Below are 12,304 nucleotides of genomic sequence, written 5' to 3' on the forward strand. Positions count from 1 at the left end.
TGATCTCCTAGGGGTCCAGATGTCTCTGTGATCTTTTCCAGCTGCACTGATTACAGTGGTACCTCTAGGATGCCTCAGGATATGGTGCCTCCAAGGTAGTAGTCCAGCTAGGTGTCTGCTGTTCTGGGTGCAGTGTCTCCTCTAGAATATCTCAGGATATGTTGTCTGAAGCTCTGAGTTCATTTGTTCCTCTGTGGATCTGGATTGAGTGGACCTTCCAGTATGTCTCAGGTGGAATCCAGGGTCCACACAACAGCAGACCTGGCAGAGGTCTGATCTAGGCCTCAGATCTGAGAACTAGTTTCTAAGACACTGTCCAAGTTAGAGCGCCTGGGATCCCTGCTTCCTCTGGGTTCTTGGAGGTTGGGGACAGAGCTGCCACCCAAGATCTGCTCAGTGCTCTGGCCCAGACCGGAAGGAACCAGTGTTCCGAGCCGGGAGTGACTTCCTGGGCCCTTTTGGTTCCCAGTTACTCCCTGTTTAGGGCAGGTCCTGCTGTCTGCTTACCTAGGATACTGCCTGAGTTCGAGTGCCTGGGATCCCTGCTTCCTCTGGGTTCTTGGATCTGAAAGTTTCAATAAGAGATTTTATCATTAGATTAAAGAGCTTTGAAATTAATATATACAATTCTCAACACCTCAGAGAGTGATTCTAATTTACCTCTTCCAACTCTGTCTGCCACTGGAACTGGATTTGGACATACGTATATCTGTATGAAATATAGCATATAGCTAGCAACAGAAGAAAGATAAATCTACTGTGAGTTATAACCAAAGTACTTGTCAAGTATACAAGTGACAAAGAACTGAAACATAACCTCTTTAAATTAGATGATAAATTAGTAAAGTACAAAAGACATAGGGATGGCTAAATAGATGGTGCTTGCTATACCAGCATGAAGACCAGAGTTCAGATTTCCAGGACTCATGTAAAAGCTGAGCCAGCATACCAGCCACCTATAGTTCCAGCACTCAGGAGGTAGACACAGGCAAGCCCTAGAAAAAGCTGGCTAGCTGTTCTACCAAAGTTAGCAGACTCTAAGTTCAACTGAAGAATGCTTCTCACAGTTAACATGGAGAGAGATTGAGGAAGACACCCACCCAATGTCAATTTTGAGCTTCTAGCTATAATCATTCTCATGAATAATGTACACACATGCACTTTAGAGAAAAGTATGACAAAAGTGCCCCTTCAGATGTTATGCAAGTTTAAATTATCTCTGGTTTTCTATTCTTACCTTTGATATTTGTCATAATTAACATCCTGTTGCAACCTACATTAAAATTACGTACATTAAAATTCAAAGTCACTTAGAAAAGAAATTAGATTGTACATAAACATTCTTTTCATAAAAGGCTTTTGTTTATGAAGTACTTTTTACTGAGTACCTATTGTGTAGCAGATTCTGTTCTCTGCACTGGGAATACCAAGACAGGTGCACAGCCAGCCTCCTGGCGTGCTAGGGGTGGGAGAAGTTCCTGAAGAACATAATTGCTGAGTTTCTAAAGGGAGAGAAGAAGAGAAGATGAAAGGAGATAAGGAGAAGAAGATCATAGCATGAGGATAAGATACTGTGTGATCTGTGAAAGATAGCAAGTGTCTCAGTGCCAGTGATGAAGGACAAGAGTGGTAGAAGATAAAATGAAAAGATAGGACTTACAGATTCATGAGCCTGAGGGATGGAAGCTCATGGAAAGGCTTTAATGAAAAATGACCCAATCAGATTTGTGTTATGGGTTGTTCACTCCTGATTCTGCGTAAGTGAATAATGTAAATGGAATACAACTAAAGTCCAAAGATTCAGGCAGTAGGCTATTGTTTGGTATAAAAGGAAAAAAGGCCATGACAGTAGAGATGGTAAGGAAAAGAAGGCTTTAAAGATAGTTATGTGACAACTGGATAGATAGCTTCAGTGGTTAAGAGCACTATCTGCTCTTCCAGAGGATAGGGTTTGATTCCCAGCATTCACATGTTGGCTCACAACTGTCGTAGCTCCAGTCCCAGGGTGTACATTGTCCTCTTCTGACATCAGTGAGCACTAGATACACAAGGTGCACAGGTACATGTGGTCAAACATTCATATACATGAAATAAACATGGATAGAATCTCTAAAAAGCCTAAGCAGTAAGATCAGTAGTAACTGAAGTAACTGAAGTAGTAAATGAAGTAACTCAGAGTTACTTCATTGGTGGTGGAGGTCACGTGGTAGAAGATGGATGAAGGAAAGTACCATGTGATTAAAGGAGCTGGTGCCTTAGACATAGTAACTAAATGGTAAGTGTTCAAGCCTATAACTTTGGAGAGAGAACTAGACTAAAGTGTTAGAACATTAACACTGAGGTTATTATTAAATCAAGAGGCATAGAGATTGTCCAGAAGCAGAGATAAGAAACAAGGAAAGACAAATGTGCGAGAAACAAACACTAAAGATATTAATACTAAAAGGTGGATAGAACAAGAGAACATTAAATAAAAAACAGAGAAACAGGTGGTGATGAGTCCCAAGCTGTGTCAGCCAGCTTTCCATCACTGGGCAAAATCTTGAAAAAAAAAAAATAACTTAGGTAGGGACATCCTCATGGAGACAGGGGGATGGGGAGGAGGTATGGAATGTGAAATAGTCAGGGGTTGACAGGGGAAGGATAAAATCTGGAGTGTAAAAACAAACAAACAAACAAACAAACAAATAAATAAATAAATAAATGATTAAATAAAAAAACAGTAGGAATATCCAATAGGGGGCTAATATCCAATATATACCAAGAACTTAAGAAATTAGATTTCAGACAATAACCCTATTTAAAAATGGGGTACAGAGCTAAACATTCAAGGAAACTCGAATGGCTGAGAAGCATCTAAAGAAATATTCAACATCCTTAGTCATCAGGGAAATGTGAGTCAAAACAACCCTGAGATTTCACCTCACACCAGTCAGAATGGCTAAGATCAAAAACTCAGGTGATAGCAGATGCTGGTGAGGATGTGGAGAAAGAGGAACACTCCTCCATTGTTGGTGGGATTGCAAGATGATGCAACCACTCTGGAAATCAGTCTGGCAGTTTCTCAGAAAATTGGACATGGCATTACCTAAGGACCCAGCTATACCACTCCTGGGCATATACCCAGAAGATGCTCCAACATATAACAAGGACACATGCTCTACTATGTTCATAGAAGCCTTATTTATAGTAGCCAGAAGCTGGAAAGAACCCAGATGTCCTTCAACAGAAGAATGGACAAAAAAAAATGTGGTACATTTACACAATGGAGTATTACTCAGCTATTAAAAACAATGAATTCGAGACTTTTTTAGGTAAATGGATGGAACTAGAAAATATCATCCCGAGTGAGGTAACCCAATTACAAAAGAACACACATGGTATTTACTCACTGATAATTGGATATTAGCCCAAAAGCTCGTAATACCCAAGATTCAACTCACAAACCACATGAAGCTCATGAAGAAGAAAGACCAAGTGTAGGTTCTTCGGTCCATCTTAGAAGGAGTAACAAAATATTCAAGGGAGCATATGGAGACAAAGTGTGGGACAGAATCTGAAGGAGCGGTCATCTGGAGACTATTCCACCTGGGTATCCATCCCATGTGCAGTCACCAAAGGCAGATGCTGATGTGGATGTCAGGAAGTGCATGCTGACAGGAGCCTGATATAGCTGTCTCCTTAGAGGTCTGCCAGAGTCTGACATATTCAGAGGCAGATGCTCACAGCTAACCAGTGAACTGATCATGGGGTTCCCCATAGAGGAACTAGAGAGAAGGAGATGAAGGAGCTGAAAGGGTTTGCAGCCCCATGAGGAGAGCAACAATACCAACCAACCAGAGCTCCCAGGGTCTAAACCACCAGCCTGGGAGCACATAAGGAGAGACCCATGGCTCTAGCTGTATATGTAAGGGGAGGATGGCCTTGTCGGGCATAGGTGGGAGAGGAGATCCTTGGTCCCATGAAGGCTGGATGCCAAGTGTAGGAGAAATTGTAGGTGGGGAGGTGGGAGTGGGGTTGGGTGGGTGGGGGCACATCCTCTTGGAAGCAGGAGGAGGGGGATTGGATAGGGGGTTCCTGGGTGAGGGGGAAATGGGGTAAGAGGATAACATCTGAAATGTAAATGAAATATTCAATAAAAATTAAAATAAATAAATAAATGATTAAATAAAAAACAATACGTATATCTTACATTCAAAGAAGAAGAAGAAGGAGAAGGAGAAGGAGAAGGAGAAGGAGAAGGAGAAGGAGAAGGAGAAGGAGAAGGAGAAGGAGAAGGAGAAGGAGAAGGAGAAGGAGAAGGAGAAGGAGAAGGAGAAGCAGAAGAAGAAGAAGAAGAAGAAGAAGAAGAAGAAGAAGAAGAAGAAGAAGAAGAAGAAGAAGAAGAAGAAGAAGAAGAAGAAGAAGAAGAAGAAGAAGAAGAAGAAGAAGAAGAAGATGATGATGATTAATTTTTCAGTGCAAAGCCCCAGTCCAAAGTCCTTGACCCAGTTTTCCTGGAGTCATGTAGAAACTGAGCACAGGTATCTGCTCCTCATAAAGGTCAGAAACTGAGAGAGAAGGGGGGAAAGAGAGAAAAGGTAAGGCCACAATATCTGTTTGAAGGGCATGTACTCACTTAGTCTAACTTATAAAAGGCTCCAGCATCTTCCTTCCAATAGTGCCACAGGCCAGGGACCAAGCTTTTAGTATTGGGGAATTTTAGCATTGGGGAATGTCCAAGATCCAAATGAGAATACGAGCAAAACCAGGAAAGGCCTGTATACTGAGCTTAAGGCATCTCAGGAAGGAGAGAACATGGAGAACTGTAAAAGCAAGAGTCTGCTCTTCTTAAATAGATGGCATTGTGTGCCCCCATCAAGTCTTGCACATGTCTCCAATTTAACATTTTCAGATTGCTCAGTTATTAACATTTCATCTGCATACTTTGAATTCTCATACATATCTCATATCACAGATGCTATATTTAGATCTGTATTCCAAGAACCTAAGATGCTCAACAAATATCCAAGGCAAGATAACTGCAACGAAGCACGTGTAACTAGCTGGCGATATACAGAAAAGGTTTCCATAAAGTACGGTGCATCAGAAGCTGAGCAGATGGACTTGTTGAGTGAAGGACTGGCCTGCCAGTGGGAATGGCTAATGTGGACTGTTTTTTTGTTTTTGTTTTTTCTCAAGACTATTGAAGACAAGATTTAAACAGAGGGAGAGAGACAGGGTAAGGGAGAGAGACAGGAAGAGTCTAAGAGTAAAGCAGAGTAAGTCGAAGCTAAATAAAAAAATACCAGAAGAGAAGGGAGAATGTTTTCGTTGTTTCAATGAACTATCCAAGCTAAAATTTCTAATGCTAAAGGGGGGGTAGTAAATTTCATACTTGGTGACTTTGAACATATTCTGACACTGCTTGAAGTTGATTCTGCTATGTAGCTATAACATTTTTAATTAGTCTGACTATGGATTCCCACAAGTCTACATGTGTTCTTTATCTGTAGAGTCCTGCTGTCAATATGGATGTGAATTGCATCGATGTATTTCAAACAGAGGGATATAATTTGATAGTGTCTGGAACCTTAAATGGCATGATTATCTTATGGAATTTTATAGCAGCTGTTGTCAAAGAAATGTAAGTGTTGTATTTACCCTAAGGAATAGAACATTTTGCTGCATAAGAGTTTAAGTAACAAGCAATACTCAAGGAATAGAAGTGTTGGTAATGGTGGTGATAACCTTCAAGGAAGGATTTTCCTGAAGGTTATTTTCATAAGTACATTATGTTCTGAATGTCTAAATTCCATGATTACACACAGAAAGACCATAAATATTTGTATAGCCAAGATACTTTTTCTTTGCATAAATATCTGATCTTTCCATGTTTAAATTTATGACATCAATAAATGGTTTTAATTTTGTTTTTTAAATTTTATTTATTTTTATATGGATGTTTTGCCTTATGCCTGGCAGAGGCCAGAAGAGGATATTGAATCTCCTGATGCTAGAGTTACAAACAACTGTGAGTCACCATATGGATGCTAGAAATCAAACTTGGGTCCACTAGAAGAGCAGGCAGTGCTCTTAACCACTGAGCCATACATATCTCTAGCCCCAACAAATATTTACACCGTGTAATAACTTGACACACTAATATCTACAAACTTTCAAGTTACACATATCCAGTCATGTACTAGAAATCTGACCACTCCCCAGTCACTTCAAGCTTCACAATTCCTGACCTCTGTCACTCCATCAAGCCTCTCCTCACTCTGTATTCCCAGTGCCACCAATTCTACTTGTTTGCTGAATACAGGTGCTAATAAACACTCTAAAAGAATTTTCTTCTCATTCATGTCAGCATATCCAATTTACATGATGCCTGGGCCAATGTATCGGGTGCATCTTGGATCTCAACCACTTACGTTGAAATGTTCTGGATGACTAGAGTCTTTACCTTCTCCAACTCACCATCATCTCTAAGTGTTCTAGACATCGGTTTAAGGGAACTCACATAATGTATTATCTGTATGGCTAAACTGTAAATAATAGGCTGCCTCAACTTGTGTACTTGGAGGTATGAATTGAGAGCTTAGATGGATATCAAGGAGGCTTGTAAAATTATTGGCAGATAAAAATTTCTGATAATCTCAAACAAACCAAAATAAAATCAAGCTTAGCTTAGAGAAGAAGGGATTTGAAAGGGAAAGGAAGAAGAAAAAGAGGAAAGCACGTAAGAAACTTCTACCTCTAGTTAGAGGGCATTATCTCCTACTAGTCTCAGTGGACCACACCTCTTTTCATCAAAAGTTGGCCCCATCCTAACACTCGGTGCCTGTCCTCAGGCTTTTCTTCTGCATTGCATACTTGTCATTTGATACCTATGTCTACACTCACTGGACAAATCCTCACACTCTTATGAAGTTCTCACATTGAAGGTGTCTGTTTGTGTCTAACTCACTACTGAGAAGACAAAGAAGATAGATGAAAAAGACCAGTGCTGATGCCACTGGGAAAAGAGGGGGTGGCTGTCCTGAGCTATTTCCAATATCAAGGTAGCAATTTTTCTTGCTTAAGTACCCAGCATTTTGCCAAGGAATACATGCAAAAATAGTACTCAATAAAAGAAAACAACTATGGTGAGTTATACATTGAGTCCCTTTTCTATAGGCAGACAATTATTTTAAAGCAGTAGGGTCCTGAGAGATTATTCAGTGAGAAAGATACTTTTACTGTAAGCAACCACGACCTGAGCTCCACCCATGGACCTAAGTATAAAAAGTCAGGTGCTGTGGTACATACTTATAACCCCAGCACTGGGGAAGTAGAGACAAGTAGATACCTAGGGCTTGCTAGCCACCAGACAACCTAGCCTACTTGACAAGTTTGAGGCCAGTGAGATATTCTGTCTTAAAGACAATGGGTCCTATACTGGGAACAACACAGAGGTTGTCCTTTGGCATCTATATCTATAAACACACATACATATAGAACATTTTTTTACTTTGAATCACTAGAGTCTTTTGGAAAAAAACACAGCTTATTCCAGAACTTTGTAAGGTAATGTAGTCCCAGCTTTACTGGTTATAAAACTGAATGTTATTCCTATATTTATGGTGGAGGCCATTTCTACTGTTATATTTATAATTCAATTTTGTATGTATAAGTATTTTCTCTGCATGTCTGTGTACTACCTGTTTGACTAGTGCCTACAGAAGAGCGTGTCAGATCTCCTGGTACTAGATTTACAGACAGTTGTGACCTGTCATATGGGTGCTGGGAGTTGAACACAGGACCACCATAAGAGCAACCAGTGCCCTTACCCATTGAACCATCTTTCCAACCTGCTATTACTTAATATGCCTCATTTTGTCTTACTCCTTCACAAGTCAGAGAGAAACCCTTCTCTCTCAAGGACACTATGATCTGGGGATTCAAAATTAGTAATCTTGCAATTAATAATCTATTTCATGATTGATTGATGACTACATATATCTAAAACCAATGAGCTCAAAAGGTCCTCAAATTCTCAAGCTTCTTTTTTTATATTGCTCCCATCCATACAAGACCCCTGCACCACTTTGTTGACTATAAAATGACTATAAAACCTCTGACTAGGCACCACCCCTTAAAAGCTCAACACCTCCCAAGGGCAAACTTTTAAAATATGGGTTCTTGGAGGATGGTCCAAATCCAAATTTTAGCAATCACTCATCAGCTTAAATTAACAGAAGTAATTTCTCTTAAAGGAAAAGGATGCATTGGTAAGAAGTCAGTTCTCCCTAAGGAATGCAAATACTTTAGAGGTGGAACATAGAGTGTAGTGTAGGTTGTTAGAGACTCCTGTCTCTACTCTCAAGACCTGAAGGTCCATGCAAGACTTGAGCAATGGGAGTAGGGTGTGGTTATAAGCTCCAGTGGTTAGGCACCACCTTTCCCTAAACTCTATCATTCCACATATTCAGAGTAGAATTCTGTTTAAACTGTGTGAAACTTCCCCATAGTTCCTCTTACAAGTCTAGGCACTCTCTGACTTATAGGTAGGAAATCAGCCCTAATTAATTGGATTAAAGACTTGTAGGTCATCTGATGGTCATGTGGTTCCACAAAGCCTTAATAAAGAAGGTATATCTGAACTCAACCCCTCTAGGCTTCCACTTCATTTACAGTGATAACATTTGAGGTTGTTAGGCCTGCATGGGATTTATGACAGTGTAAGTAAGGTGAGACTCATAGTTGGTAGTTTACTAGGCAAGGATATGCTTATTTTCAGATACCGGCCCGAGGATTGTTTCTCTACAGACCCTGACTTGGATCCCAAACGCTTTCGAATTAATGACATAATGTTTCTCTTCCGAAGTCCTGAATGTGTAAGGTAACTCAGAACTTTGTGGTCACATAGTGCTATCTGGATCCCAGGTAGGTGAAGTGAGCTACCCATCTCCCAGCATTAAGGAAGGGAGAGCAGAAAGAAGATGGGTATTGAGCTGACTCTTGTTTCCATTTTCCTCACTGCCATACTCTCTAAGAGCCTGACATGTTGGTTGGGTAGATGCTAACTTACCATGTCAGCTTCACTGTGTAGACTCTTATCATGTCACCCTCACTATGTGGACTCTTATCGTGTTGGTCTCTCTTTATAGACCCTTGACATGGCAGCCTCCCTGTGTGAATCCTTACCATGTGGGTCTCCCAACTCCCTTTACAACAGTAGAAGAAACTGGAGATGCTCATTGGATCACACTTTTAGCCAAATCTAACACAACCGGCACGGGTGTGCAGCAATTTTAGGACTTAGAGGCACATTTAGGCACAAATGGAAATGGCATTGCAGGTGTCGTGTGCTATCCAGTAGCACTGGGCAATCCTATCCACTCCCATGAGAGCAGAGGGTTCTTTATTAAATATCTAATTAAAAGTGTTTTTTTTTTCTATTTTCTACTTATCTTTGCTTTAGAAGTCTGGGGTTTTAAGCAACAATATTAAAAAATCTCTAGAGGGAAATGAAAGGTTTCTGTACTATAGTTAGGGTTCACTTGTTGGTGAGTCAGAAGCTAACACCTTCTTTATACATTGTCTAAAATTACATCAAAATTCTTTGGACACTATTATCAGGGCTGTTCTTTGTACATAAGCTACCTTTCAGACAATTCCCACAAAGAGAAGAGAAAAGATCATGCCAGAAAAATAAAACGCAGTGCAAGAAGTTAGCCAGGCTTGTCACTACCACCACCATCTGGCTCTGCATTTCAGTATTTCAGTGTAGGAAAATCAATGGCTCAATCTAGCATTAGCAGAGAGGGGCCAGGCCCATGTTTCCAAGACCCAGCAAGCACCCATACTCCTTCAGTGCCATAGTTTTTCAACATTCTCCTCTAACACCAAACCAATGAGCACTTATTTCATGGGATGTAGGGTATGTATGGGATGTAAGCTAGTGAGTGGAACACTTCCATACGTGAGGAGGAAAGAACCTTCTGAAGCTGGAGTAGAGAACATTCTGGGTTCTGAGGATTATCTGAACTTTCCATCCTGTGCCTCCTTTATCCCTCCTCAGGAGATCAAGCCAGGATTCTATATGCTCATCAACCCAGTGTGACTCAAGCAGGGGTCCACAGAGTAGCAAGGTGAGTGTGATGCCGAGATAACATCTTCCTGCTATAAGCAGTGACTGTCTATCTTTGTTTTCCCTAAAATTCAATGACTACATTGAAAAACTTTATTTTCAAGGTCTTCCCATGTGTGAACAACCATAAAAATAAGTGCATTAATAAGTTAAACACATTGCTTTTACACTTGTAAAATAACCCAGTGATTTTTGAGCATCTCTTTTATGTTATCATATTTCACACGTGGTATAATTAGATCGCAGCCCATAATATAATGCAGTGGTCTTCTGCGTTGTCAGTTCTAATTTCACAAATTTTTGCAGAGTATTTTTCCAATCAAGATTTTATTAAGTCAAATTTTCACACAAAGGTTATTTTGAAAGAACTAGTGTGGTGGAAAGCAAACATAACTGGATGGATATAGAAAGCCAGGCAGAACCTAAATCTAAGACTTCTGTGGACTTCCAGATTCAGTCTAGCCTTGACATGAAAAACTAAGCTTTTGCTTCCTTTTCAGTAGGATCAGGGGAATAAACGCATCTGATATGGTTGTCTGTAAAATGAGAGATGAGCACACCAGGAATTGGACATGCACTGGGGGCCTAATCACTGTCACTAGTGAAAGCCACCAGGAAATGCCATTGTTTTATAGCTCTTCCATTTAGGACTCTGAAAAGCTCTGCAATACATTATTTCAAAGAAATAATTTTAAAGTGACTTTTAACATCAATACTTAGGAATGTCAACTCAGCTCTCTGCAGGAGCTGCCCACCTAACAGATCTCATTCCCTTGCAATGTCTCAGAAATGTCTCCTCTCTCTTCTTCATTCAGGGAAGTAAGCAAAGTATACATGACACCGAGGTCAAAGGTCAGTATGAGTGAGGTCAAAGGTCAGTATGAACTCATTTCTGTAGAATCAAGAGGCTGAGTCTTTTCTTTCTCTTTGTGTCACTGGGGCCTCACACATCCTGGGCAAGCTATTTTGCAACAGGGATCTCATGTAACAGAATAGTCTTGATGTTCTCTTTTTGTAACTGAATATTGAAGCGTTTTGAGGGTTTGGTACTCTAAAGGAAAGGATCTCTATTAACATGATGCCTTTTAGTATCAATAATCCTTTTCCATTAATAGGAGGAAAAAAGAATGTAGAAGAGTAATGGAAAGTAAATGTGACTACTATATATGCTATAAATGTTTGAAAACATCAGCAGGATGCCTGATATTCTTGATGTATGTTCATTTTAAAAGAATGACATGTTTGGAAACATTCTCAGCATGGAAAAAAAGAAATGATGCCTTTTATGCCAATTCTAGGTTTTTAAAATCCAAAATATTCCTGAACTTTTTAGTCTCCAACACATTTTGCTAAAACTTATGCTAGATTTATAAAACCTTCTTAGATGTGTTAAAACTTTCTCAAGGTTTAGCCACTACATGCAGAATCTTCTAGAGGCTTTTTTACAATAGAACCCCAAACAAGTCTTTTAGGTTTTCCCAGTGATCCAGGATTCCATTATACAGATACTTTTCCTGTTTTCTTCCCTGTGAGTCTTCTCAAGTTTAAACTAATTTTTTTTTGAGAAAACCTTGCATTGCTCTTTCCCACCCATCTCTTCTTTGGTGTTCCATAAAACATGAAACCCCAAGGGTTGCGAATACCAGCAGAGCTCATGAGTTTTTCTTACTAGGTGAGCAAACAGACATGGTAGGAGAGCAGCAGTCAATGAGCAGGAAACAGCCCGCACCCGTCAGCTCTGTGGAACCACAGCCTCCTCTCCTGGTGACTGCACATGAGGATGGACACCTCCGTGTGTGGACGCTGGAGGTGATGAAGTTTGGTCTTGGCTGGGACTCAAAAGGGATGAGATGATAAAGAGGATAGTTATACATTGCAGCCTTCTTCCCTGTGACACTCAATTCAAGCATTTTCCTCTTCCAGCCAAAGTCTATCCACTGACTATTGCCAAACTATACACTAGGTCCATTTTACTACGAAAGGCATTAGGTCATCAAAACTCTTAACAGTTTCAAATCTTTCAAACTCAGCTGTGAATTAATAATAATAATTTACTGGATATTTGAGTAAAACATCATTAATAATGTATTTTATAAAAGGATGCAAGGAGCTAGGGAGATGAGTAAAGCCCCTAGAATCTACAATAAAAAATCTGAGCGTGGTAGAGTACACTTTTAATCCCCATGC

The 12,304-nt window shown here is 40.1% G+C and overlaps 1 protein-coding gene across 2 annotated transcripts in view; it reads left to right on the forward strand.

The window, feature by feature from the left end:
* The window catches only part of Wdr64 (WD repeat domain 64), a 136,037-nt gene that overhangs the window by 103,195 nt on the left and 20,538 nt on the right, over positions 1-12,304 (forward strand). For both annotated transcript variants that reach the window (XR_013104249.1, XM_034520689.2), the window contains exons 16-20: positions 5,496-5,626; positions 8,765-8,866; positions 10,049-10,118; positions 10,933-10,969; positions 11,790-11,926. Coding sequence is in view for 1 of the 2 variants with exons in the window: in XM_034520689.2 (XP_034376580.1) it covers positions 5,496-5,626; positions 8,765-8,866; positions 10,049-10,118; positions 10,933-10,969; positions 11,790-11,926 (477 nt within the window). In the remaining variant the exon portion in view is untranslated. The remainder of the gene's footprint in view (positions 1-5,495; positions 5,627-8,764; positions 8,867-10,048; positions 10,119-10,932; positions 10,970-11,789; positions 11,927-12,304) is intronic.

Source organism: Arvicanthis niloticus, chromosome 16 (assembly GCF_011762505.2).
Source record: "Arvicanthis niloticus isolate mArvNil1 chromosome 16, mArvNil1.pat.X, whole genome shotgun sequence".
NCBI classification, from domain to species: domain Eukaryota; kingdom Metazoa; phylum Chordata; class Mammalia; order Rodentia; family Muridae; genus Arvicanthis; species Arvicanthis niloticus.